Consider the following 27,363-nt stretch of genomic DNA (forward strand, 5'->3'; position numbering starts at 1 on the left):
ATTTGTCTGGCTACATACATGCAGAATTGCATTTTTTATACTATTAAATAATAAGTTGTTAACTGTTTTTTGGCCAATGACAGAAGGTGACTTTTAAAATGTTAACCTCGTTTTTCTAATCCTGTGCTCACGGTTGTTGCCTGTGATTGAAGTTACAGCTTTGATTGTCTGTCTCTTGTTTTTCCTCGTTGCATAGATGGGCCACTCTTCCACTCCAGCACCCTTGAAAGAAAAGCCCCTGTTCAGACCATGGGTCAGGACCTCCCAGATGGAGAGATGGTAGAATACCTCATCTGAAAGGCTGTGCCAGGATCTAAGCTGGGATACAATAGCAAGAATTTTTTTAAAAGACATTTTTATTGGGAAAAAATTTGTAGTACCTGAGTAATAAAAGAAAACTCAGCTGTTTGCTCTTGTATATTATGTCTCAAAAGTATGAACAGGTTAATTTATAATTTGTTCTAAATTATAAAAAAAAAAAAAAAAAAAATTCATAACACTTGTTCTTTGAAAGTTTCCCCCTTTATTTTTTAATTACTGGATCTGGTAATGTCTGGATAAAAAAAAACAAGAACTTAGGCACACTACATCTTGTATTTCATTTCAGTATTTTTAAAGTCTTAAACAGAAGTACCTGCTCTCACAGCTGTTGGCTAATTGTCTACTTTTAACACAGTACGATGGGCATGAAGGCCTTATAATGATCAGAACCAGGGACTTAGTTATCAGCACCACTTAATGGTTTCAGATCACAGGTGTTCAGAAGAAGCTGAGATGAGGTATGATCAAGGGAGATTTCTCTTTGCAGTCAGAGTGAGAACTCAAAATAGGTATTTCACAGTCATAGGCTGGAAAGATCTGCATTTTCAGTAGGGTATTTTTTTTTTCCCCAAGTCGTGTTATTCCTATTAAAAAAAAGGAAAAGACAAGACTCCGGTGATTAATGTCACATTTCATGTTTTCAGTTGCATCGAAAGATTTGCCATGATTTTATACTTTTTCAATAATTTATACAGTGGATAGTAATTAATATATTGCATTCATGTTTTACGTAAATTAAAAAGGACATTTTCCAGGCTAGGTCCTGATTTGTTAGGTCAGATTTCTGCCATTGTAATTCCATTGGCTTTAGTGGAGCTACTCCCACTTCATAGTAGTGCAAGTGGCGAGCGCTGTTGCTTTTCAGTGTTAGCAACTTCATCTGTGGAGAACTTTCTCTTTACAGGTTTCTCTATATTTCACATGCCTTCCTTTGTATGTCCTGCGTTCTGGGAGATAGTAGATGCTTTTTCATATAGCAAAACCTCGGAGGTAGAGGTTTAAAAGGGAGCTCTGTGTAAAGTTTCAGATGGCAAATTCTGTCCTTTCAAATTATTTTTTTCTTTATCTAACTGGAGAGAGCAGCTTAAATAACCCCCCTGAGGCATTACGGAAGGAAGTTACGCGTTCTAGTTGTCAGGTTCTCTTTCAGATCCTTGGAAACTGCCACAAATGCAGCAATACTTTGGTCGCAGGTGCTGTAAGGAGATACTAAGACCAATAGAAGTAAATGTTTGAGTATTTTTTGTTACTGTCTTTGCATTTTATTAAAACAGTTCAATATTAATTTCTGTTAAAAACTTTTTTTTACTTGAATGTTTAAATGTTTAATTAGCTCGTAGTCATGTGTCAGGAACCTGGCTAGCCTCAGCTTTCTGTGCAACATTAGAGTAGCCAGATTTTAATTTCAGATCACTCCAGAAATTAGAAAAAATAGCCGTTAATCATCCAACAGCTAGTGAATGTCCTCAATTCTTACTTGGTTGACACTGGTGATAAGGTGTCCTCTTGAAATGGCCTTACCAGATCAACAAATATAATGTGAAGTTTGCAGTGGAGGGTTGGGAGATGGAAGGAGGTGCCTTCTCTCACCGCACGGGTGTCTTAGCAGTGCCTGAAGATCAGCTCCAAGTTGGATTCTGCTCGTCTTCTAGTGGTCATTGCTTAGAAAAGCAAGGCAAGCAGTTCCCGTCATACCTGGCAAATTTACTGCTTGTTAGTACTCTCCAGCCAATATTCCTGGACCCAGAGAAGTTCGAGATGGTAGAATGTGTATGTTGTAAGATAGGGACTGAGCCTAAATAGCCTGACCTTACTGCAAGATACGACTAAGTCTAAATAGCCTGACTTGGCCTAGTGACCTCTCTAACAGGCTGCACAACCTTCCTTCATCACACTGCGTCAGACACTCCAGAGCTGCGCTTTACGGCTTGGACAGTCTCTGCCATATGGGACAATGTTCTGGAGTACAGCAGACCTTTTCTAAGGGTATTCTAAGAATTTGATTTAGTTCTCCACCCTTTTCTAGACAAACTATTCACAGCCTCTTTGTTCTCACCCCTTGCATTTATTTCTGTTGACTTAATTCCATCCTGTTACGTGAAGTTATGCCCACTCTGGGTGATTTTAGGTGGTTTCCCTTCCTCTTCCCCAGTTGCTGGAAATGCAGAAGAAGCTTTTCTTATTAGGTCACTATGTCCATTCTTCTGCCCTTTCAGCTTCATTTTCTGTATTGGATTTTGTGGTTTGGGCTTAGAATGAACCATAAGGGAGATCAAATGCCACTGGGATGTGTGACAGAGAGGAGAGAGGTCTGAGTACTTTTCTGCTCTTCTAAAGTCAGAAAAAAATGATATTCCATCTTTACAAGTGCTTCTCAGCAGTAGGAAAGAAGTTTTGCAGCTGTAGGGCTCTGGATAAACAGTTCCAACTCACTTGATTCACTTTAATTCTGAAGTGCCTAGGACATTTTTGATCTTTTACAGATAAAATCTGTTTCAGAAAACTGATTTTTCCCAGTCGGTATTGGCTGTTAGCTGGACTAGGTAAAAACAATTTGTTTATACTCCTTGCAGCTCATTGTTTTCAAACTGAGCTCCACTGCAATCTATTTTTGTATACTTTGTAGAGAAAAGGACATAATAGTCTTATGTGAATGTAATGCAGATGATGCACAGCAGCTGCCTCCTCAAAAAGTGGCAGCCAGGTGGTCTCTGACAGAGCAAGCCGTCAGGATCGCGGTAGCCTTACTGTTTATGTGCCAGTAGAAGTGAATTTGGAAGCCAGTGATGCATTTTCACAGTCCTTAGGTCAAGTTCTTTGCCCTGTTTTACAGTTTTGATTTCTCCCAAAAGCAAAGCCCCTGAAATTTTTTGACAGGGAAGTTTGAGGTAATCTTCCTGTGCTGATAAACTAGGAACCATGAGGAATGTAGTCTTCCCCTCGAGCTTCCTCAGAGCCATCCTGATGTGAATGTAAACGAGCTGCTTGCTTTGAGGAAGGTGTGTACTATAGTCTTCAGTCTCCCTGTACAGATTTTTATTTTGTTTTTAAACAAACTGCTTTAAGGAGACAAACTGCACACCTAGTTCCTTCTGTAGAGCTTATTACTAGTAGAACGTGATTTTTAACAGGTTGATTGCAATGACCTTCTTTGCAAACCAAAATTTTAGACTAAGAGTTTTTCTTAAACTCGGGTATTAGAAGCAGAATTGTAGCTTTTATTAAAAATGAAAAAAAGGCCACATATTCTTCTTTGTAGAGCAAAACAAGAAAATCAAGTGTAGTTACTTCTCCTCTTTCCTTTCACTGCGTACAGATTGGCCAAACTCCCAAGCCCTTTCCGTGGGCAATTCCTTTGGGATTTGAAGGCTCAGGGCACTGCCCGAGATCTGGAGGTTTTTGTTCCCATCCGACCCAGTGTTGTCATTAACTGAACAGCTCCTGCCTGGCAGCTCCTGTGGGGTCTAGAGCTGTAATTCTCTGGTCTGAGCACCCCTGGGGATCTGAGTTGCTCCTCAGGAGTCTGCCAAGTGTGGCTAAGGTAAGCAAATGCAGTCAGGGAGCTTAAATTCTTTCCCTTTTGTAGCAACCACAAAATGTGAGGCGCAAAGCTGGCATTAGCTTTGTTTCGTTTTTTTGGCTGCCTGAGGGAGGGGACTTGCAGGACTTTCGGCCAGGACCATTTCCAAGGATGCCTCCTGCTCCACGAGCCCGCACCATCGAGCGGCGGTGTGTTAAGGTGTGTGACGGCTGCATCCCGTGAGCCAGCCGTGATCCCGACTGCAGGAGCTGCGCTTTTCCACCTGTAAAGTGACCACATAAACTCGGGGCAACAAGGACAGCAACACCCTGGGGCTATTTGGGCTCCTCTGCCTTCCCCGGAGGCTGGCGGCTCTGCTCCGTGCCAGGGCCAGGGGCTGTGGGCAGGGGTTCTCTTTCCATGTATTTGTATAGGAACTTTTTTTTTTTTTAAAAAAAGCTAGCGTTTTCATGTCTAGAAAGTAAAAAGACATTGTAAAATGTAATTGTACTGTATTTATGAAGAAAATACATTTCTTTTCAAAAAGATCTTATTCTAAGTTTGTTTTAGAGTCCGACTTCCAACAGCATCATCTCTTAGGCTTTCAGAAGCATTGAGACCCGTCTGTTTTGCACCATTGTGTCCATCACTGTTAGGGCCACGCTAAACTATTGAGATCCAAGAAAAAGAAGCCCACCTGCCCTCCAAACTCAAGCAGAATCTGTGTTACCCCAAATTCAGAGGTATTTGAACACTCGCTTTCATTCAGCGTGGTCTCTGCTCAGGCTCAGCAGTGAAGATGCTGAAATACCTGGAGACCAGCATGGAGCAGGGCAGCTTCCACACCCTGCCCCTGGAGAGAGCCAGAAAGCGGCTGTTTGCTCTCTGAGCCAGCAGCACAGCTCCTGCTGCCTGCAGAGCAGGATTGGTCCCCGAGAGAGGCGTGCTCAGCACTCCTGCCTCCTTATTCAAGTCTCTTCCAGCTGCAGAGTCACAGTTTTGTGGGGCACGTGGCTTAAACCCAGTTTCCCTTTCAGCATGCTCGTGGTCCAAAGTGCCAGAAACGAGTGAGCTGTGAGCTGCTTCACTCTGCGATCCAAACCATCCAAGCACAGGTTGAAATATTAAAAGTTTGCCATTTCGCGACCTTAGAAAATGTATCAAGAGAATGACCTTTTCTATATAAATCTATATTAAAGTGAACCTTGTGGATTATTTTCTCCTCCTTATTTAAACTAAGTTTATTTTGTAATTTGTGAATTAGCTCTTTTGTAATTCAGCTGTTGAAACAGCCCTAAAGTCTTTGAAGATTATGGCAGCTTTAATTCTAGGAAAGAAAACAAAAAGTAAGTGTAAATATGCACTAAGATACCTTGTAAATGTCTATTGTTATGTTTGCAGCTAGCTATAAAAGTATTTTGTGTGTTTTTAAAGAACAAATCCTGTGTTTTCATTTTTTTCCACCAATCTGCTGGTTTTGTGATAATTTTTCCAAGTATGAAAACCTTATTGAACATAAAAATAATCTTGATCTCGTCTAACCCCCTTGCTGCTGTTTGGCCTCCGTCTTTAAGCTTCCAACCCCCTGATCGGAGGTTTTGCAGGACAGAGGGGTTGTTCGTCCCAGTCTCTTCCCTTACCCATCGCCGTTGGATTGTTCTCTGACCGTCCTGCAGCTGCACACGAGGCTGCTGCTTTCCTTTTGTAATGAGTAGACCAACAGCACCTGCTTGCTGCCGCTTGCAGCTGCATGGATGTTGCTGGTCATCTCTTCTCTGACAGCGGGACTCTTTGAGGCTGCCTCAAAGTCCAGCTGCACGTGAGCAGCCTGAAGTCAGGTGAGTATCTCTACACCGCAGCCTTCAGCAGCCCAACGCACTTCTGTTCATGTAATCTTGCTGTGTTTCATTGCCTCCGGTTTATTTTTCTTCTCTGTGCTGTCAGAGGGAAGGAGCAGGGACTGTGCTCACTGGAACTGGTCAGCCTTGATGCAATTTTCACTGCTGGCTTTTGGAATTGATCGTAACGTAGTTATAACCTCCCCTGGTAGCCAGTGCTTTAATAAATACCAGCTTGACAAATTTGGAGGCTGCTGGTCAGTTTAGCACAGACGTCCCCTACACTTTCAGGGCTTTTGATGTTGATTCTATAAATCTGGCGTGCCAGAGCAGAAACAAGAAGACTGGGGGGGGGGGGGAAAAGAAGAGAAAAAACAGCTACAGAAGCTTGCTAATAGCTGTCTTAGTTAACAAACCAACTGCGGCCGATCTGCAGACGGGTGTGAGCAGAGTTGGGACATTGAGCAGTCCCCTGGTAGCACGCTGGGCTGCTCGGCACAGATCCGACCCAGGAGGCTGCAGCGAAATGCCTGCTGACAGCGAGCCGAGGTCCGACCCTGGCTCCACGCAGGGGTGGTTTGGGTTTTCACGTCCCCTTGGCTATTGGAAACACGTTGGCCAGCCCACTTGGACATCACCACCATCCACCAGAGCTGTCCCAGATCCATCTTTGGTAAAGACATCTCCCTCTGTATGCTAAGATTTGGGGCTTAAAAGAGAGAAAAAAGATGAAAAGGTTGGTTGGTTGGCAGAACCTTTAAAAGGAAAAAAAAGCCATTGCTCCAACCCCTTACTCCTTACAACCCTGGTGCTGCGCCACCAGTTGCAGTGTTTTACTCATCTCTTTGCCTCCAATTGCTTTAAAATGCCTGTGAAGAAAAGCAAAACGCGAGAATAACACAAGACCTCTGCAGAGGCAGCTCTTTGCCTTCCCATCCTGCTCCCCAGGAAAACCAAAATGCGAGCAAGTTGTGTTGTAGAGCACTGCTCTGAATTTTCCAGGAAGGAAAAGGAGATGGCAGCAGCGGACTGGCCTTGTGAAGGCTGCTTTAAGGTGCGTTTGGATCCAGTGACATGTTTGTGATAATCTTCACTTTGTGTTTTGGAGGAAAACTTCAGAGGAAAATCTTCACTGATCGTTTGCCAGGAGGAGTACTAACCTTTTAAATATAAGGCCTTTATATATGCCTATGTATATGCACACACACAGACCCACACAAATACAATATCTGAAAGCTGGTAAATTTGAGAGCCCTACTGTACTACCTGAACTTTTTTCTCCCAGGTCATTTTTTAAAGCACAAAAGTGGGCAGTTCTGCAACTTAGTTATTTTTCCTACTCTCCTATTTTCTGTGGCTGCATTTTAGAACCAGAAAATAACGATAAGCCCTCTGGTCTGCAGCATTTCAGCTCTTAATTTTGTATTTTGGGGAGTTGCTTTGGTTGCTCTTTGTGCTGATGCCCAAGAGGCCAGGGCAGGGATTTGGGTGGTGCTGGAGGGGTGAGAGCAGGCCGAGCTGCTGCAGCTGCTCATGTGCTGAGCGGGGCCTGGGGCTTGTCCTCACTGAGCCACAGTGCCCAGAGCAAAGGGGCTTCGTGGTGTGCAGCTTCTTTCCTCGTTAGGTTTCAGTGTTAACAGGGCGCCCCCAGTCTGCTCTTTTGCTCTGCTTTCGACCTCACATGGCATCGCTGCGAGCACCCAGCACAGGCTGTAGGGGTGAAACGCTTCCATTTTACTCATTTTGAAAGGCATCGCATTCAGACTGTGAGAGCTAGCAATGATTTTTGTTAAATTACCGTTTATGGAGGTTGGCAGGAGGGTGCTGCACATCGGGGTGCCTGGGGCTATGTGACAGCCCTGCGAGCCAGTGTTCCACGGGGCAGAGAGGGCAGCAACCCCAAAGGGACCCAGCCCCAGACACTGTGAGCTTTTTTGTTTCCTTTGTCGGAAAGTTTGGGGCTTTTGTGAACACCACGCACCGAGAGCTATTCCCAGTTTGGGGAGAGGAACGTTTTGCTCATCTCCCAGCTTTGCAAAAGCTCCGCGTGTGGCCCTGAGCAGTTCCCCAGCCGCGTCTGCTCACCGCTCTCCTGCTCGGCCCTCCCTGCCCTGAGCCCGGCTCCAGAAGCAAGAAGCAGCCGCTGATCTCCTCCTCCTGGAGCAAACACCCGCAGCCGGGCAGCCTCCAGCCTCCTCTGGGACTTCAAACTGCGTCGGAGCTTTCCCTGCGGGAAGTGTTCCTCCCTTCAGCTCAGCAGGACACTGGAGCCTGTCAGAAGCATGGTTATGGCTTGCACAGGCTTTTTTTCTTTTTTTTAAAAAAAAACAAACAAACAACAAAACACACTGAATGGCTCCAGGAATGTCACTTCTTGGGGGAAAAAAGCTGTTCCCTGGGCCTGCCCTGCCCTGCTGCCAGCCCCGTCCCCAAGGCAGCAACAGCTGAGGGGGCACCGGGGGCTTTGAGAGAACCAGAGAAAACAGAAGGATTGGGAATTGCTTAATTAGAAACAGTTTTCTCCTTTAATGTTCTGCAATTACTTTGAGGTCAGCAGAATTATTAGTATTATTAATCACCGAATTTCCCGAGAACTGAAGTTAATAGTACCATAATTGGGCCGTGCCGTACAGCAGTAATTGCTGAGTGCCAGCAGCCAGCTAATTAAGTCTTCCAGCCCTTCTCTCGAGGCAGATCTCTTTTTTCTTCCAATTCTGCATCGCGGATAACCCAGCAGCGGAGGATTAAAATTTGGGGAGGGATCGGGGCGGCCATGACCTGAGGGCCACTTGTCCCCATGCCAGGGTCTGTGGGGCACAAGGGGGGCCGGGGACTGAGATGCGGCTGCACTCTGAGGACGATACAAGTGACGGGAAGGGAAGCAGCACGTGCTGAAATGGGGGATTGCAGTCCTTCGTGGAGCTCCTGGTGGACGTGATGATCCTTGGCAAGGTGGACGACCCTCAGCTTCAGCCCCTTGCTGACGCACCGCAGGATCGCTCCGCGCTGAAGCAGCAGCCCGGCACGCCGTGGGTAGAAGAGCAGATGAGCCAGGATAGAAGGAAATAGGTAGGTTTCCTGGTCCTGCTCCCTGACCCTTGCTTCCAGGGAGCTCAGGGTTAGGATGAAGGGTGAGCCTGCCCAGCACCGGTCTCCTAGATCGCCTTCCTCCTCCTCCTCCTCCGACCTGCTCTGCAGACCCCAGCCACACCAAACCCTTGCACTGCCTCTAGAAATCATTCCAAGGTAATTGCGTGAGCGCCAGCTGCAAATTACCTGCAAGTGGAACACCTCAGTGGAGGCTGCAGCCAAGCGAGCAGTCCCAATTGAAGATGTGCAGACCCGACAGCCAGCAGAGCTACGAGCAGGTGCTCGCGCTGCAGCCCGGTGCCTTCCAGTGCAGAAGCGCAGCTCAGCCCAGCGCACTGCTGGGGACGCATGGCTGCAGCCGCTTTGCCTTTTTCTGCCTTTTTTTTTTTGTGTGTGTGTGAAGGAAGGAAGAAACAAAACCATATGTTTGGGGAGGCTGGGGACAGACTCCAGGAAGGTTTTGTTCTTGTGTAATGTTAAACATTCCGCTGGCACTTTTTTCCCCGTAAGTGTGCGCGGTGTTGGCCTTTGTTTCAAGCAGGCCATCGTAGCCGTCCCCCGGCGCCCAGAGCAAATAAGCCCCAAACAAAGCATTTCAGCAGCTCTCAGAGCTCCACTCAGCCTCCTACTTCTTTTTTTTTCTTTGCACAGTGGCCACTGGGGAAAGAAAGCAATGTTTATCTTTGAGGCACAGAGCAGGGCTGGAATCATCTGTATTTTTTTAATTACGGGGGTTTCAAGCCCGATCCCAAATGTCGCCGGAGAGCTGGAGTTCCTCTTGCCATCTTTCCTGTGGCCACTAGCACAGAGCTTGGAAGCCCCGGAGCTGCGGCATCCCCAGGGACACACCAGGGCAGGGGGCCCGTCCCCAGCACACTCTGCACAAAATGCCACCTGGTTCCCCTCCTGGTTGTCACAGAAGAGCCTCGTTTAGAAGGAAAAAGCTCCAGCCTGGCACGAGGTGATGTAAAAAGTGGCAAAAAAAAAAACGAAAAACGCGGGGCACTGAGCTTCGTCCACACCCACCCGGGGCACGGGTGCAGAGAAACCTCGGTGGTTTGAAAACCAGCCTCTGCTTCCCTGCAGGTTTTTGGAAAGCAAGGTCTGTTCCAGAGAGGTTCTCCCAAAGCTCTGAATTCTGCAGCACCATTTGGTTTCGCAAGGGCGTCTCCACCTGGAGCTCAGCAGAACTGCTCCCCACCCGGAGCTGGGAGCAGACAGGACCCGGCTGCTGACTTTCCTGAATATCGGTGCTTTACAGAATGAGTATTTCGTGCTTCAAAAAGATGCTGAACGAGGGGCGCGTCCCATTTGTCACCCAAACGACGCTCCTGGTGCCTGCTCGGTGCTGCGGGCTGGCTCTGGTGCAGTGATGGATGGCACTCTCAGCGGCGGCGATAAACAGATCGATAGCGAAGCATGCCTGGGGGGCCGGAGGTGCGGCAAGTCAACTGTGGCCTCAAAGTCTTGCTGGGACCCTTATTAAATTCATTTGTACTTCTGAAAACAACTGGAGCCTCGCCGGTAGCTGAGAAACACGGGGCTGAACAAGAGGTGCAAGAGGTGCCCAGGGGAGCACGCTGCTCGGGAGCAGCCGGTGCTCCTTGGGAAGAGCAGGAAGCAGGGAAGCCTCAAACACAATTAACTTCTGACCCTAATGAAGCACGCCATCTCAGCAAGCACACCAAGCCCGGAGAACAGGGGACAGGACCGGATGGAGGAGGACAGACGCAGGCTTGCCCTGGTGTTGCCTGAGCACCCCCAAGGGTGGGTGGCACCAGAGGATCACTGAGGACGAGCCCCTGCTCTCCAGCTCCGGCAGCCAGGTAACAACTTTTCTGCAAGTCCAGGGCCAGGTTTCTTAAGCAGGGGGCCAGGGCTTTTTCTGCACCCCAGCTGCATCCACTCTTCACCCCGCAGAAACCACTTGCAGGTGCAGGTTTGGGTTTCCCTGATGTGCAAGGGCTGTTTCCCCCCCGGGGCTTGAAGGCTATTCCGCACCAAGGACAAAGGAATGATAAACAGCGCAGTCAGCAGTAATTAATTACCTGGATTTACACTGTGCAGCCTGCTTATTGAGTTCCATGTGCCCTCAGCCTAAGCAGCCCTGGCTCCCTCGGGATCTGCCTGGTTTCCCACCTTCCCCTTGCCAAACCCGCACAGGGACCTGTCCCACCCGGCACCGGCAGTGCATCGTGCAGCTCAGGCTGTGGGATGTAAGAACAACCCACAGGTGAGCCCTGGGAGCAAGGCACTGACATGGTCGTGTCCCTTGCTGGTGCAGTGATGTCAGAGACACCAGATGTCTCGGTTACTGCCCAATTTAACAGCGCCTAAATGAGGTCACTTCCATAAAAGAGGCAATTATTTCCTGGGAGCCATTTGCTAACATGATTAAGCCAGCTTTCCTGCCTGGTTTTAGCGACTGGCTGAGAGCAGCACTCTTGGAAAAAGCAAAGCAAGGAGGGAATGGTGCAGGGCCCACCATCGAAATGTGCCAATCCACCCTGGTCAGCAGCTTTTTGGCTTGACTGTACCAGGAACAGGTCGGTTTGTCTCCAGGAGCGCCAGCACAAGGAACTGGGAGCAGAGACGTGGAGCATCGCGGTGTGCGGTACCTGCGAGCTCTTGCTCAGCTTGGCTAACTCACGTTTGTCTGTGGCTGCAGCTGCTGCGGCTCTCTGATTTTTATTTCCCACCATATTTCACTCCAGAAGTGACAGAAAGGCCATTCCGGAGTTACACCACGTGCCTTGTAATTTGTAAGCAGAAAAGATGGGGCTTAATGACTTGTCAGATCTGGTGTGTTCGAGGCAGTGGAGCCTGGGGGAATTTCTTTGCTGCCTTTTTTATTTTTTTAGAAAATCATCTTATTATAGATGTCACTCTGAGTATTTTCATTGCAGTAAATAAGAAAACGCCACCACAACAGGCTGTGCCCCAGGGGCCACCCCACCACCCCGCTCCCCCTTCCCAGCCTGGGGGTGATATGACCATGACCATGAGCATCTGCTGGGGAAACCAGAGCCATTCCCCTTCCAGCTCCAGCACAGTCTTAGTTAAAAAATAAACTGTGAGACACCGTAAAAAATTAACACTTAAATATGCTCCTGGGGAAGACTTTGTGCAGGGCATCAGGCAAAACCCTGATGGCTATGGCCAGAGGAAAGGCATGGGACACGATTTGCCAAAATGTGGTGCTGCTTCCCTGCCAGGCTGCTGCTACATTATTTAATCTCTTCTGAAAACTCAGCCCGCTGGGTGTCGTGCAGGGAGCCCCCCAAGCTCTGCCTGCAGCCTCAGGCTCTCCTTTTACAGTGTTTTTTTGCATTCAGCAGCATTTTGCTACTGCTGCTGTTGGGCAAAGGCAGACGTCCCCTCGCCCAGCACACCAGGGCTGATAAAACTCACCCAACTCCCAAGTGTGCTGCTGCTCACGTGTGATGATTCCTGTTAATAACAGCTCTCACAGAAGCCAGATGCCAAGCCATGGGCTCTGGGCACTGCTCGGCGCTCGCCCTGCCGCCCGCAGGGATGCTCCACGTGGCAAAGCCCAGCCCCACTACGTGCCTCACCGCCGGCTCCGGTCCATGAGCAGAGCTGGCTGGAACCCCCCGATATTTCTGGAGAAGAGAGCTGGGCTCTCCCAAATGCCTCCAGGCTCTTTGGAAAGCATCATCTTAGTGCCATCGCAGAAGCAGGGAACGTTATCCCTAAATATTCCACTTCCGACCGGTGTTCTGGGTGTTTGGGTGTCAGAGAGCAGGGATGTGTGGGCTGGAGGATGTGTTGGTTGGAGGATGGAGGAGCAGAGGTGATGGCTGGTACCAAACCCATCACACCAATCCCAAAATGTTTTTTGTTGTTGTTGTTTTCTGGAGAAAAGGCAGGCTTTTGTGCAAGAGTACCGCAGTCCGACACAACCGGGGCAGAGGTGGGGTGCCCGTAGCTTCTCCTGGGACCCTGCTGCTGCTGGATTGAGATTTCCTTCATCAGGCTTGTGGTGGAGGCTCAGCCTCCCAATCCTCCTCCACGCTGGGTGCAGAGGGGTCAAACATGGCTCCTGCTCCCGGGTTGGCTTCGCGGCACCGCTCCCCCCGCCTTGCGCTGCCCCCCCCTTGGCGCTGCGGTACGCACAGCCTGGTACCGCGTTAATTTTTGCACGTGGAAGGCTAAGACGTAAATTACAGCCCGATGGGTTCTAATTGCATGTTCTTAACACATGGGCCTTGTTGCTAATTATCCCCATTCTCCCAAGCAGCTTAAAAAAAAATCAGAAGCCTTGAACTGTGGCTTCCAAGAGGCACGGCTGCCGAGGCAGGAGCATGAGTGAGAATGAGGGAATAAAATCATTGACCCGTGGAACCACAGAGTCATCTGGGCTGGAAAAGACCTTCAAGACCATCAGTCCAACCATCAGCCTGACCTTCTGAGTCCCACCACTAGCCATGCATGTCCCTCAGTGCCATGTCCACACGCCTCCTGAATACCTCCGGGGACGGGGACTCCACCACCTCCATGGCACCCTGGCCCGATGCCCGACCACCCTTTCCATGAAGAAACTCCTCCTGACGTCTGATCTCAGCCTCCCCTGGTGCACCTGGAGGCTGTTGCCTCACGTCCTCCACTGGGGCACTCAGGAGGGCAGCGCTCCCCCAGGGCTGAGCACTCAGCAGCATTGTCAACAAAACACACAGATTTCTCCCCAGGTTTTCACTCATGACACAGACAACAGCTTCATCAAACTGAGCCTCGCATCCGTCTGTAAAAACACCTGAGGTGTTAATTGCACATGGCCACAGCTCCGCGCGGTCCTGCCGAAACCTCAGATGAACCTGGGACCGAGCAGGTAACACACGATCATCGCACGGCTTGCTGGAGACTGAGGATTTCATGCTCTTGACAATATCTTTAGGACAGAGTCCACAATTTGCCCGAAGTGTTACTGAGCTGCTTGGATTTTTCTGCATGTGGGGTGCAAGGATTTAATGTGAAAACGATTGCTTTTGTTACTAGTTGACTGGAGAAAACATTTCTGATGACGCAGCTTTTGCTGAGCCTTGTCAGGGCATTTTTTTCCCCCATTTATCTGAATTTCTGCAGGGTAGCCGCCGTCACCGAGGTCTGAGCACCAACTACTGTCCTTTGGACGCCAGGGGCCGGTAGTGAGCTTGCACCAGACTCGTTCCTGCTGCCAGAGCGATGCTAACGGTGTACGCAGCCCATAGCAGCAGTGATGGATGGCCCCAAGTCCGCTGTTTAACTGCTGGAACTGCCCCAGAAGAGAGGTTAACTAATCCGCGTGTGATTTATACGCGCTGGAGGTACCTCGGCAAAACAAACGCAGGTTTTATGTGGCTTTTTTCCTCTCGAAAGGAACGTGAGATCCATTTTTCACAGGCTGGTAATTTTATCAAGCGACTTTGCCTTTTGGAAAGTGCCGAGGAGGGCAGTGCTGCTGACAGGGTTGTTGCCACCGCGTGCTTTGATCCGTTGCTGCTCCACGATGGCTGCCAACCCTTTTCTTTGCCCTCAGCTCCCAGCGTGGCTCAGCGAGTTGGTTTCATTCAGCTTGACACCTTCATAGCAGCTAGCAGGATGTTTGGAAGGACATCTGCATCCCTGCAACTTGTCCAGGACTTGCGATGGTCGGGCATCAGGCTGGGCTGCCCAGGGAGGTGGTGGAGCCCCCCGTCCCTGGAGGTATTCAAGAGGTGTGGGGATGTGGCACCAAGGGACGCGGTTAGTGGTGGGACTCAGAAGGTCAGGCTGATGGCTGGGCTTGATGGTCTTGAAGGTCTTTTCCAGCCCAGGTGGTGCTTTGGTTCTATGCCATGGATTCTGCTCCATGGGCATCGCCTCATGTCCCTGGGAAAGGAAACACAAAGTGCTGCATCCGAGCAGCTGGGGCAGAGCTGAGAATCAAAATTACTGGGAAAATGAGAACACCACCCCCTCCCAGCCTGGGCCAACAGCCCCAAGCAGCTCCAGCCCTTCCCTTTCTCGTCCAGGTGAAACCCAGGCTCCAAAATGCCTCTTTGAAAGAAATTTTGAGAGCGTGAACCTGGAATGAAAACTGCAGTGGGGCTTGGTTTTGTGCATACACAAACTAAAACAGTTTTTTTAGTGGGATTTCTTAATTCCAAATACCGATTTGTTTAGGAGAAGCCCAAACTGTGGTGTGGTTCTCAGAGACCGTGGCGCCTCACCTGCGGTGTGGGCAGGGCTCCTCAGGAGCGAGCTTTGTTAAGCTGCCTAATTAATTTTCCATGTTAACAACCTTTTCTCCGCGGCACATGGCAGCTCATCAAGGCAGCGAAGGCACCTTCCTGCGGCAGCAGCCCTGGCACTGCCCATGGCGCCTTGCAGCAGTTATAGACGTGGAGGCGACTTTCCCCGCGTTATCGCTCTGCCCTGCCATCTAGGGAAGGCGACATTTTCCACCGCACAACGTGGGTTCGGCTTTCGCTCCTACAATGTTTCCTTTGCCAATAGGTTTTTTCCCAGTGGCATATGGCAGGCAGCATTACATCTGCTCTGATTTCCAAGAGATACGCTACCCTTTGTTGAATTTTTACAAATGCTATCAGTCTAAATAATCCAGAAGGCTGCTATGGCAACAAAATGAGAACTTGCTTTCTCTCTCTCCCTTTTTTTTCGTGTGTGTGTTTAACCCTGGAGCACAAGGGAGAGGGATGCTGGCTGGGCTTCCAGCAGCAGTGCAGTGATGCTCTTCATGCCTTGCTGGGGCTTGGGCACGGGGCAGACCACAGGAGCGGCTTTGGCTAATTTGGGGAAGGGCTGAGCTTGTCTAGAAGAGTTCACCAAGCATGTCCAAAGCCTGGAAAGTCCCTTGGCCAGCTTTTCCTTTCCTGCTTCCCTGATGCTCTGACAAATTCTCTTAATTTCTGCTAGGAAAAGCAGCCAGAGCTCCAATTCCCAGCTAGGGCCCATTTTGAAGCAGTCCCAACCTGTCCATGGCACTGCCTTGAAACTCTGGTGCCACGTCCCAAAAGCTCCTGAGAGTTTGCCCTTGCTTGTGGGCTCTGCAGCTTTTGAAATCCAAGCTGTGAGGGACAATCAAGGCACGTGGAACTGGCCAAGAGTCAGCTCCGGCACTGAGGCAGGTTTCTGTGTTAAGTATTTACCACCAATGCTGTTAACTGCTATTTTTTTACTCTATTTTTTTTTCTTGTGAATGCAGGCAAATGAGCCTGGGACGACAAGTGAGGGATAATGCTTGTCTTTGCTGGGAGCTCCTGATGGGACCGATGCTGCTGTCTTTCATCCCTTACCCAGTTCTTGTTAGCAAAACTCCAGCAGATGCTACAACCAGGAGCGTGGAGGACCCATCTTACCACCCAGCCACTCTAAAGCAGGCTGTCCTGAAACAGCCCTGCAGAGGTTAATTTGGGTGATGGTAAAGATGTCTCTGCACAAGGCATGGGTTTCATTTAAAAGACTGAAAATACACCAAATATCCTCGATTTCCCAGGTTTATGCATCAATTTGGGCAACTGTCTCCCTTGCACCGTCCCAGCTGACCATCTCTGAAATGTCCCCACGCAAGTGCATTGTGGGCAGCAGAAGACGGGCTACAAGCCCAACATGCCTCTGTACATACGTATGCGTATGCACACACACACACACACAAGGCACAATTCCTCCCTCAGAGGCCTGCCAGGCTCCCCTGCACTGACTCACCCCCTTCAGCCCCAGGGCGCCGACTGGCTGCTGCAGACGGATGTGGTCTGCTCGGAAGGGATGGTGATTAATCATTTTTTGCAATCAAAAAGCAGTTTTTCTTGAAGGGCACGGTACAATCTAATCGCAGGCCTTCTCCCGTTCAGAAAGGGGCATTTGATAGGAGGTGGCGGCACTGGGTTTGCTGTGACCTCCCCGTAGCTGTGTGCAGCGTGTGAAGGAAAAAGAGCAAGTGCCCGATTCCTGGCCCAGCAAGCTCAGATCCAAACACCCCAGAAATCCAAGAGACGTGGGGCAGAGCCTCACTGATTTCCTGCATCCAAATCCTGCTGCCCTCCTCCAAATTTTCACCCGTTGCGAGATCCAAAAATATTACTATCCCACTGTGAATTTTTGCATCCAGTGTTTGAAAACTTGGTAATCATAGGCAAAAGCTGAGCTGATAACACACTTTTTAACTACAAGGACGCCTGCACCATTGGGGCTGTTCTGCTAAAATCAGTGACGGCAGCAAACTCAAACCAGAGATAATTAAAAACTAGTGGACAAGCTGGCTCATGGCTGGTGATGCTGAAGGACCATCACGGTGGTCAGCGGGTGGGCAGTCATGGGGAAAATGCCATTCTGTGCTAAAAACGGCACCCCAGTGGACGCCATCACTTTATGTTCGATTTTTACTCAAACTTATGGGAAGGGTCTGGCTGAGTCTGTTCCTAGACAGAAGGCGGCTTGACCTCTGTGAGCAAGTGGTGTGGTACAAGTGATAGCCCTGCGACTGCTATGCCTGCATGCATTGGCTTCTCTGCAGAGTAAAGATCTGCTTGTAGATAAGATAGAGAAGTTTGTAAAGTAGAATAATTGATAACCTGCTACATTACTGCCTTACCATCCCTCCTGCCAGCCTGGAACGGGCCCAAATAAACGGCAATTGCTCAAGAAAATAACATGGAAATATGGCTCCAGCATTGCTCCAGAAAGTGCTAATGCCTTTTACAAAGTTCAGAGTTATTTGGCAATTTCAAGTGACTTGGTGATTTGAGTTACTTGCGTTCCTTCAAATAATGATGCGTGGTCGTCTGCTTGAGCAGGTACGGCTTTGCTGGTAACTTCTGCAGTTTGTGTGCAGGGAAGTGACAACCCAGATGGAATACCCCTAATTTTGTGTCCAGTTTAGCAGATTATTTCAGTCAATTCCCCTTCTGTTTCTAGCAGGCAACCAACGTTTTTTTTGGTCTTGGGTTCTCCTAAAGCAATGCCTTGATTTGGGGCAAAGCAGCCCCAAAGGTGCTGTGGTGATCCCCCAGCAAAGTGAGCATCCCACATCTCTTAAAAGAGAAGAAATGGATCTTTAAAATAAATTCCAGAGCAGTGGTACCTTCCGGGTAAGATGAGGGAGCAATAGCCAGCGTCAGTTCTCAGCACAGAGAACAAAGCGGCGTTTTATTTTCGCTGCAGCTATGAGTAAGAACATTGATGCAATTACCTGCAACACAGGATGGAAAACAAAGAGGAGGCAGCAAGTGTAATGAGACCTCGGGCAAGGAAGAAAATCTGATTTTGAAGAATGAGGCTCCAGGGGATGCTGTGTTTTCTGGTAAAACGCTTGTCCAGAGCTGGGAGCGCAGCCTGAAGCTATTCAGCCCCGCCTGCTGGGGAACAGCCGAGGGAACGAAGGCAAAGTCTCGTCTGGAGTTCACTCGGGAGGAAAAAGATGTGAGGAACAGAAGGCAGGGGCACGGGGTGGGGTGCTGGGGTTTCATCCAGGGTTCCCATCCCTGTGTTCACGCCCGTGGGCTCCAGCTGGCACCCACGGGTGGCAGGAGGGGACAGCACGGAGAAGGCAGCATCCAGGAGGAGATGGCCCCAACGTCCTTGTCACTCAGCAGTTATTGACAAGACTAATTCCTTCCTAAGTGCTGTAATAAAGCGATTCCCAGAATAGTGCAGCTGTATGATTAGGGAGAAAGTAATAATTAGACCGTATTTGTTGGTGTTCGTATATACGCATGCGGATGTGCGTGCCATGTTAAGTGTTGCTGAGCAGGAAGGTGAAGCACCTGGAGGCCTTGCACACCGTGGTCAGGCCCCGTGTGGCATCGCTGTTCTCAGCACCGGGGGCTGGACCCGGTTCTGGATGAGGCCTCCTGCAATGCTGGCATCTCCAAGAGCTTTACCAACGTCCCCGCACCCGTCCTTAGAAATGTCTCACCGTCAGGTGGGTATTTTGGGTGACCACAGCATGGGCCCATCGGGGGTTACCTGTTCCAAGCCCCTGGTCTCATTTTCTATGATTTGTCAAGTAACCGCGGGGTTCAGGCCTCCATAATTCCTTGCTCCATCCCACATCCCTCCATCCCTAGAAAAACGTGAAACAAAAGCCTTGGGTGTTGTTGTTTTCTGACCCAGAATAAATGATAGCTCAGAATAAACGCTGTAATGCTTCATGACTTATTGTTCTTTAAAAAATCATTAAGTCAACAACTGTTAGTGCTGCCTCCTGGGAGCAAACTCGGGAATGCCATTAATATTAAAGTCCAGGACATCTGTCAGTGCAGGCTGTGTCTTTCCAGCTCCTTATATGCAGGTTGAAAATCATTTCTGCCGTCAATACATATTTGAGTCACACTCATAGAAGGGTGGAAAATTCTCCTGGTCTGTCGGTGTCAGATTCTCTGCTGGAGATCTGTGCCAATGTAAGGAATATTTAACTTTGAGAGAAAATTAAATTCCATTCACTGTGCCCTATAGGCAGCTATTTTTAAAAAAATTAGGGTACCAATGGGTGTAATTTAGTGTCTCTCACGTGCCTAATAAAGCACAGTGAAAAATAAGAGGTGCTCCAGCCTGCTCAATGCCTGCAGAAAACGCAGTGTGAATTATTCAGGGGTGGCTGTCTCATCACCGCTGTGCGCCGAGCGCCTCCATCAATCCTCAGTCCTCGGCATGGGCTCTGAGCACCCCCAGCACTGCCCCCCGGGTGCCTAATTGGGATTTCGGGGATCACACTACCCGGTGGACACTCTACTTCTCTCCCTGTGCCACCCAGCAAAGAAATTCCTGCTTGGATTTAGCCTTGGGAGCATGTTATATAGGGCCTCAGGCTGCGCTCCAGCCCCACCGGCCTCCATGAAGGAGGAAAGAAGTCCGAAAAATCATTGCATTAATGTCAGGCTTCATATTTTTGGATGCAGAGGGAAAAAGTGCAGTGCTGCTGCTGTGGCAGGGATGGAGCATTTCAGCTGGGCACTGCCTGCAAGGACATGTCCTCCAGCATCCCTTGATCCTGCCCCTGCACCGACCCCAACAATGCTGGTTGTTCAGGGACTGAGAAGAAGTCCATAAATATTCTCCTCCTGATGAAATCCGCTTGATCGGCTTGACGAGGGAATGTGGTGGTGTGCTCTGTCTCCTCTCTGGGCATTTTTCAGGCTATGTATAGTTGTTGTAAAGCCAGGTTTTATGATCCTCCCTTGGTGAAATAATGAAATCACATCCCTGACATCCTATGTACCAGGCACTGTAATTCATAGGTGAAACAAGAGCTTGTGCTTGGGGGACAGAACAGGATAGAAGGCAGATTTTATTTAGGATTTAGAGGTTGTTTTTTTTTTGCTGCCGCACTTTATTTTATCATGTAGCCTCTCACACTACATTCAACACTAATTCGTGGGGCATTATTTGAAATTTATAATATAAAGCCAGTGAACTGTGTAGGGGATTAATGTTTTATGTGTGTACACAATTACTCTTCTGAATCTGTTTTATCTGCTTTCAAGTGCCTCTTTTTCCTATAGCCCAATGTTTTAAATCACATTTTTATTTGAGTGTTTAGAGTTTAAGTAGATCAAACTATTGTGAGTGATGCTTTGTGGGGATCTCTGGCATTTAAGAAGCTAAAGCAGTGTGTCTGAGCTGGCTTAGCTCTTTCTGCTCTAAACGCTGCACATTGCCTGGCTGGGCTGCTGCGGGTTTGCCCCATCCTCAGCAACTAATTCCCAAACGAGCTGTGCATGGGATGCGCTAAGCACTTCTCTTGTGCTCCCTGCACCATCAGACGGCTCTACCCCTTGTATTTCACATCAGTGGCTTGCAAATAAGCTTCCTGGAATAGGGTTTGCTCTTGCTTTACATGTTATTAGTTTTTTCTGCTGTTTCACGGTGTCTGCCACAATATGCGTAAGCCCCTAATGCTCTGGGAATTGCCATATATTAATAACATATTCCAGATTTCCTGCATCTTCATCTGTACAGATTAGAGATGCTGCAGCTCAGCAGTGACAGAGTAATTTTAAAGATGAAAAAAGAAAATATATGCGAAATATTACGCACGCAGGAGCTTTAAACAGAAATTATTCTTATGGTGTGTATTATTTTAGCTCCATGAAATACATCAGTGCAGAAAAATGTAGCTTTCTAGTTGTTGGTGTACACACAAATCTTGTTCCCAGACAGAGACACAAACGAGGCTGAGGAAGGACAATTGTGTTTCGGTAATCATGCTAAGGAGGCATTGACCAGCTTGGCCAGATGGGGACAAACGTGACACTTGGTGACAGAGAGATGATGGTTGTTATGTATGTTTTCAGACCCCCCCAAACCTTGCCAGGCTTCTTCTGTTCTGGGGGAACACAAACACAAGCATCTTGTGAGCCAGAGAATCTTAAAGACACGGTTTGGCAAAGGCTGTAAGCTTGTGAGATACTTCAGCCCTGCTCACTGCAGCACTTAAGCCACTTTGGAGACGTATTTAACTATAAGCTTGGCCATAAATCCCGGAGATGAGGAGATGGGATCCATGTTCATACAGCTAAGCAGGTGCTTATGTGCTTTGCTGAACAAGACACTCAGGAGCTGGAATAGATGTGCACCTTTGATGCTAAGAGCAGGATCAGGGCTTCCACCTGTATTGACTAATCTGACTTTAAAATGTGGCAAACCCACTCCTCCTGTAACACCTGGGAGTCCTCCTGTTGCCATCAGATTTTTCAGCTGTGGCAACAAACCCAAAAGGATGCCTGGGGTTTGTAGGCTGAATATCTGCCTATTAAAAGCACGCCTGCAAGAAGAGCACGGTGGTGGGCTGTGCTGCTCAGGACAACACATGTCCATGGGATTTTGGGTTTTGAAGCAAGTTGTCTCTGGGGTGCAGCTGGGAGCCCCAGCCTTGGGGACATGCTGTGGCACTGTCCCCACCTGCAGGGACATGGGCTCGGAGCCCACCAGAGACGTACCCCAACCAGAGCTGCATCACCTGCACAACAATTCGAGGTAGAGTAAGGTCTGCTATGTAAACGGGGGGTGTCTTTCTCTCCAAACAAATCAACTGAACTTCCGTGCTTGTGCCCATCCATGATACAATGCTTTGAAGACAGGAGAAGAAAAAAATGATAGATGCATGTGGTTGCAGAGGACAAATGTCAGACTGTGAAGTTTTGATAGGTACTGAAAGCCCATTTTGGTTTTCAGCCAACTGTAACTTCATTTTGTGGCGGACAGAATGTTAGAAGATGAGAAAGGAAAAAATAATCCAACCCCCTTTTCTGGAGCAGATGGGGCAATTTCTCACATCACCTGGAAACTCCCAGAAATGGTTTGGGTTGTTTCACATGGTCACTTAGGTTTCCAACGCATGAGATGCAGAGAAGATGTGCTTCCTTTAGCAAACACGTGCAGCACAGTGGCCAAGTCCCATTAATCCTTATTTAATCTGCTAACTGTATTGTCAAATCATATTACGCCACTGATAACTGTTAATGTTGTACTTCACATTGGGCCCTTCCTCCACCTTGGCGTTGCTGGAGCCACATTTATCACCATGCCAGCTGAGCTAAACGAAAAGCTGGTGCCGAGGTGCTGCTGAAGGATGCTCCTCATTGAGGGACCCTGATGCTAAGGAGCAGAAGGAGGCAGTTAATGAAGAAGGCTTGGTAATTGAACTCCTAAATAGTCCCGAGGAGAAGGAGAGTCACAGATCCCATGGCCCTCATCCCCCATGGCTGAAAAGCTCACCACGTTCTTCCAGCAGCATGGGTTGGGATCCCTGCGTCTGGAGGCGGGCAATGCCCTTACACGCCGTGCTGTCAGGTCCTTAACAAATATACCACCCCCAAGACAGACATACTGCCAGGTCTGCTGCTCTGAATCCATAGTGCTTCAATCAAAATACAGTGATACAGCATTTATCCTCCCCTTGTTTATTATTTCTGAGTTGTCTTTAAGCATATATCTCATTTAGGGCAAACCAAGTCACAGCTAGATTAGATTACAGCAAGGAAATTGGATTATTTTAAGTAGATAATATAAAACATGTCTATGGAAACTCCATGATAATTGCGTTATCTTTGGTACATTGTGAGAGAATTATCTGTATTGTATTAGGTGGGGGAAGCATGCCAAAATGCTATTTAAAATGTGAGTGGGTTATGACAACGAGCCAGCCATTGGTCACAAGTAAATTAAAAGGCAGGAGATGTTTATGTCCATCATTTCTAGCCTTCAGTTTGCCCCTCCCGCCCCAGTGGCCATAGCAAGCAACCACATACTGACAGCCAAAACACAGGGTGAAGCTCCTGAAGTTGTGTCTACTGTCAGACAACCCTTGGACTCAGAGGGGAGGGGAAGGATCACCTCCCTCGGCCTGCTGGTGATACGTTGCCTAATGCAGCCAAAAACACTGTTAGCCTCCTTGGTGTCAAGGGCACATTGCTGACTCATGTTCAGCTTGGTGTCCACCAGAACTCCTCGGTCCTTTTCTGCAACTTTTCTCTTCTCCATGCTGTTTGGAAAACCTCTGGTATGGCTACAATGAGCACAGAAAGCAAGTGCCAGCAAAAGCCACTTGTAGCCAACACTTCTGTTTTCATGAAACATTAAAGTTTCCATCCTAATTTGCCCAATCTGGTCTGAATGACAGTGACAAAATCTGTAATGATTTTTTTCTCCTGCTGACAACTGGCTGGGAATAACACAGGCAGCAGTCAGCAGCACCGTGGTGTGTTGGGAGCTGGAGCACAACCAAGCATCATCAGCGGGATGGGAGACAATTTATGTGACAGGCTACTAATGGACCGAAATATGACAACAAAAATTACTTTCTAACCTGCCCGAGAGTTTAGAAACTGAAGAATCTGCTTGGCCTCTCAGTCTGGGGGAGTCATGCTACCCTTGCCCCCTCCCAGTCATCATCACTGAAGATTCAGAAGAAAATTTTTAAAATTACTGAATCACCAGCAATTTGGCTGAGACAGCTGGGAGTCAGGCTGTGGCACTGGCAGCCCAGCTCCCTCATCTGTTGCCATCTCTGCCAAGTCTCACCGTGCAGCCCTGGACAATTGACCTCCATTTTCTCCTAAAGGTGGATAAAAGCAATTTCTTCCTAAATAAAGCCTCATTTGAACAAAAAGTCATGTTATCATTACAGCAGGAGACTTACACATTGCGGTAGTGGTGGGGAGTGAAGGTCGTACCTGGGTCTTGCAGGTAATGACGTCTTGCTCAAAAGGCACATTGTTTTTTCTCACTCATTCTTTCCTTCACTATCATAATTGTCCAGTTCCTCAGAAAAGGAGCCTCAAATATTTAGCCTTTCTCTGTGTTTTTACGACCACCTGAAACAGTACATGCAGAGCGGTTAGAGGATGTTATGACAAGCTGGTGTCGTCTAGGAATACTGGTAACAGTCACTTCTTGAATTCAGGCAGCGGAGAAGCTCCTGACTCACTTGGGACATTGCCTGCAGGCTGGTCACTTCACTGCTGAATTTTGTGTCCTCTCTGGATGCACCTGCCTTCAGGTTGCCATCACACCAGGTGTCCCCGTGCCCAGTTGTCACTGTGGTATCCCAAACCGGCGCACTGGGTTGGTATTTATGGACTGCAACTGAGCTGGAGGGAGCTTCGCACTGATGCTACGGCATCACACCAGCCAGAAAAACCACAGGAGCAGAGGAAAATGCTGCCCGCAGTGCCTCCCGCCAGCAGCTCACATGTGCCAGAGCCACTGCCAAATTTACAACACTGCTCATGTCTAGCCATTGCTTCAGCCCCAAATGACAGCTAAAACCCAGCACTAGTAACTTAAAAGCTCTTCTGCTATTGGTAAATCTGGCCACCTGCTGGGAATGTACTTGGGACTATTTACTCTTAAAATGTTTTTTGGGCGTTGATTTCTGTTCCAGTGTGGCTCTGGAGAGCTTATGAAACACAGGGACTGAAGCCTGTGCAAAGAGCCTTCCCCTGCACCCGATGAGATGAAAAGAAATGCAGTTTTCTCTATTGTACTGGGTCTGGCTGGGATGTTAACTTTCCCTGCAGCAGCCCATACAGTGCTGTGCTCTGCACTTGTAGCTAGAACAGCAGTGGTATCACACCAGTGTTGTGTCTGCTGCTGAGCAGTGCTGACACAGCATCAGGACTCTCTCTAACCCTCCTAGGGAGTGGGCAAAAAAAGTGAGACGGAAACATCACCAGGGCAGCTGACCTAAACCAACCAAAGGGATATTCCATACCATATGATGTCACACTCAGCCATAAAAGGTGGAAAAAGGAAGAAGAGGGGAGGGGTGGGCTCTCGTTGCAAAAACCTCTGTCCTCCCAAACACCAGCTATGTGTGTTGAGGCCCTGCTTCAAGGACGTGGTCAAGCATCGCTCATCTGTGGGAAGTAGAGAGTAATTTCTTTCCCCTGCACTTCCACATAGCCTTTACTTGTTTTGTTTTGTTTTGTTTTCTTTCCCCCTCCCTTTTCCCCTTTCCCTTTTTTCCCCTTTAGTTAAATTGTTTAATTAATAATAATTTTTCCCTAATAATTATTTTTTTCCCTTTAATTAAATTATCCTTACCTCAACCTGTGAGTTGTTGTTTCCTTTACTTCTTCCCCTCCTCTTCTAAGGAGGGGGAGTGAGAGAGCGGTTGTGGTGTTCAGCTGCCTAGCATGGTAAAACCACCACATCTATCTAACACAATACTCACACCCTCCTTCTGTGATTCAAATGCTCCAGAGACCCCCAGCATTGGCAGGGCAATGGAACACCTCAATAGCCCAAAAAGCATGGTACTCACAGGGCAGCGCTGCTGAGTAAAGGGCAATCTTCAAGTCTTTCGTGTTCTTAGTAAGGATGGGGATAGTGTTCACAAGCAGTTATTTTAACACACTGTGGTGTAAATGATGGTATAACTACCAGAAGCAATTGGTTTCTGCTTGTCTGATTCCTTGCTTTGGTCTCAACTAGAGCCAGGAGAAATTCAGTGGTAGATTTGTTCGTCATAAAGAATAGATCAGAGGACTAACATTGGTGGATCTCACTCAGTGCATATAATAACTCTGGCTTGGAGGAAGGGAGATGGGGAACTTCATTTTTTTTGAAGGAGGTCAAAACATTCAAGATTTTCATTAACAAAATCACATTGTTTTACAGTCTCAAGTTGTGTCAGGGGAAGTTTAGATTGGGCATGAGGAAGAAATTCATTATGGAGAGGTGGTCAAGCATTGGATTGGCCTGCCCAGGGAAGTGGTGGAGTCCCCATCTCTCGAAGTATTTCAGAGACGTGTGTACATGGCACTAAGGGACGTAGTTTAATGATGGGGCTCGGTAAGTCAGGTTGATGGTTGGACTTGATGATCTTGAAGGTCTTTTCCAAGCCAGATAATTCTTTGATTCTACAGAAAACTGCCCCTCTTATTTTTCAGAAAGACCAAAGAAAGCTATATCAGCTTACCTCTTTAACCCTGTGGAAATACCTCAGGTCATTCTGTTCTTCATCCTCCAAAGCTCTCTGCAGGTCTGAGCTCCACAGCGATGTTTCCCTGCCTCACCCCCATTTTCACCGTGGCCAAGAGCTGGGAGCCCCTGGGGGCCCCCCTCAGGGCCACGATAATCTCAAAACATCAAAGCAGCTCTGCAAGCTGGCTCCTTGTCCCCACAAGGTGTCTGAGCTGCCATGCTTTGCTGGGAGATGGCTGGCAGGCACAATTAAACCGGGCTTCCCAGGAAATCTTTGCCAGTGCTGCCCAGGCTGCTCCCAGGCCTCATGTATTAATTATTCCTCTTTCCATGCTCTTCAGAGGGCCTGTTACAAAAAGATGCAAAATTAAAAGCACATTTCCCTGATGAAATCCCTGTTTTAGTCCGATTTGTGGCAGTTGTTCTGTGGAGTTTTCCAGTGAGGCCTAGGCCAGGTGGGGAAGGCCAGGCCGTGCCAGCAGCGGGGCCTGCTCTGAGGCATGTGTGGGGCCCTGCAGGGATATATGGGATGTTCCAGCACCTTCCAGAGGTGTACTTGGGCACATGGGGTGTTTGCTGGGTGCACAGGGGAAATCTGCTGTGGGGAAACAGTTTTGGAAATGTTTGTGCAAAGTTACACACTTTTTTTTTTTTTTGGCAAGCTTTTACACACTTGCCACCTATGAGTCTCAGGGAGCAGCGAATTCCTGGTTATGAGCCCATGAAAATTTCATCTGGTTTTGGTTGATGATGAAATATGAGATTTGATAATGAGGACGTTGCATGACAGCTGTTTGTAGAACTTTTCTGGTCTTTAAAGTTAATCTGCATCTCTTGTCCGTGCTTTAATCAGCAGAGTTTGTTGCAATGCCCTCGCCTTCTAGGAGAAATGATGAGAGAAATAGCCCTAAACTCAGCAAAACGTTTCTAAGAGATTTTAGCAGGATAGCTGGCTGCAAATTAGCTTTTTTTTTTTCTTTTTTTTTTTTTTTTTTGGTGTGAAAAGCTTGTTGTTTTGAAGATAAACTTCCAAAGAAAATTTTCCATTTGAAAACCTGCATGGAAGAATGTCTCCATTTTCTAGTTTGTTATAAATAACACAGTGCTATGGATCTAAGATAGTCATCAAATGCCTTAATATCTGTATATCAAATATCTAGTTTCAAATGT

General features: G+C 48.1%; 2 protein-coding genes across 5 annotated transcripts in view; one reads left to right on the forward strand and one right to left on the reverse strand.

Moving 5' to 3' along the window:
- AMOT (angiomotin) overlaps window positions 1–4,286 on the forward strand; it is a 49,547-nt gene extending 45,261 nt beyond the window's left edge. For both annotated transcript variants that reach the window (XM_040572841.1, XM_040572840.1), the window contains exon 13: window positions 197–4,286. In XM_040572841.1, coding sequence (XP_040428775.1) covers window positions 197–297 — 101 coding nt within the window. In that variant the 3' untranslated portion in view covers window positions 298–4,286. The remainder of the gene's footprint in view (window positions 1–196) is intronic.
- On the reverse strand, window positions 3,462–26,702 carry LOC121077560. Of its 3 annotated transcripts, none has more exons than XM_040572844.1 (3): window positions 26,189–26,702; window positions 23,940–24,080; window positions 3,462–14,637 (listed from the first exon to the last, which is right to left on the reverse strand). In XM_040572844.1, the coding sequence occupies exon 3, from the start codon at window positions 9,478–9,480 to the stop codon at window positions 8,344–8,346; it is 1,137 nt and encodes a 378-aa protein (XP_040428778.1). In that variant the 5' UTR covers window positions 9,481–14,637; window positions 23,940–24,080; window positions 26,189–26,702; the 3' UTR covers window positions 3,462–8,343. The 3 variants fall into 3 exon arrangements, with proteins under 3 accessions (XP_040428778.1, XP_040428777.1, XP_040428779.1); XM_040572843.1 differs by having other exon boundaries at window positions 3,462–21,833; XM_040572845.1 differs by lacking the exon at window positions 26,189–26,702 and adding an exon at window positions 24,194–24,751 and having other exon boundaries at window positions 3,462–21,833.
- Window positions 26,703–27,363: the final 661 nt, after the last annotated feature.

Source organism: Cygnus olor, chromosome 13 (assembly GCF_009769625.2).
Source record: "Cygnus olor isolate bCygOlo1 chromosome 13, bCygOlo1.pri.v2, whole genome shotgun sequence".
NCBI classification, from domain to species: Eukaryota; Metazoa; Chordata; class Aves; order Anseriformes; family Anatidae; genus Cygnus; species Cygnus olor.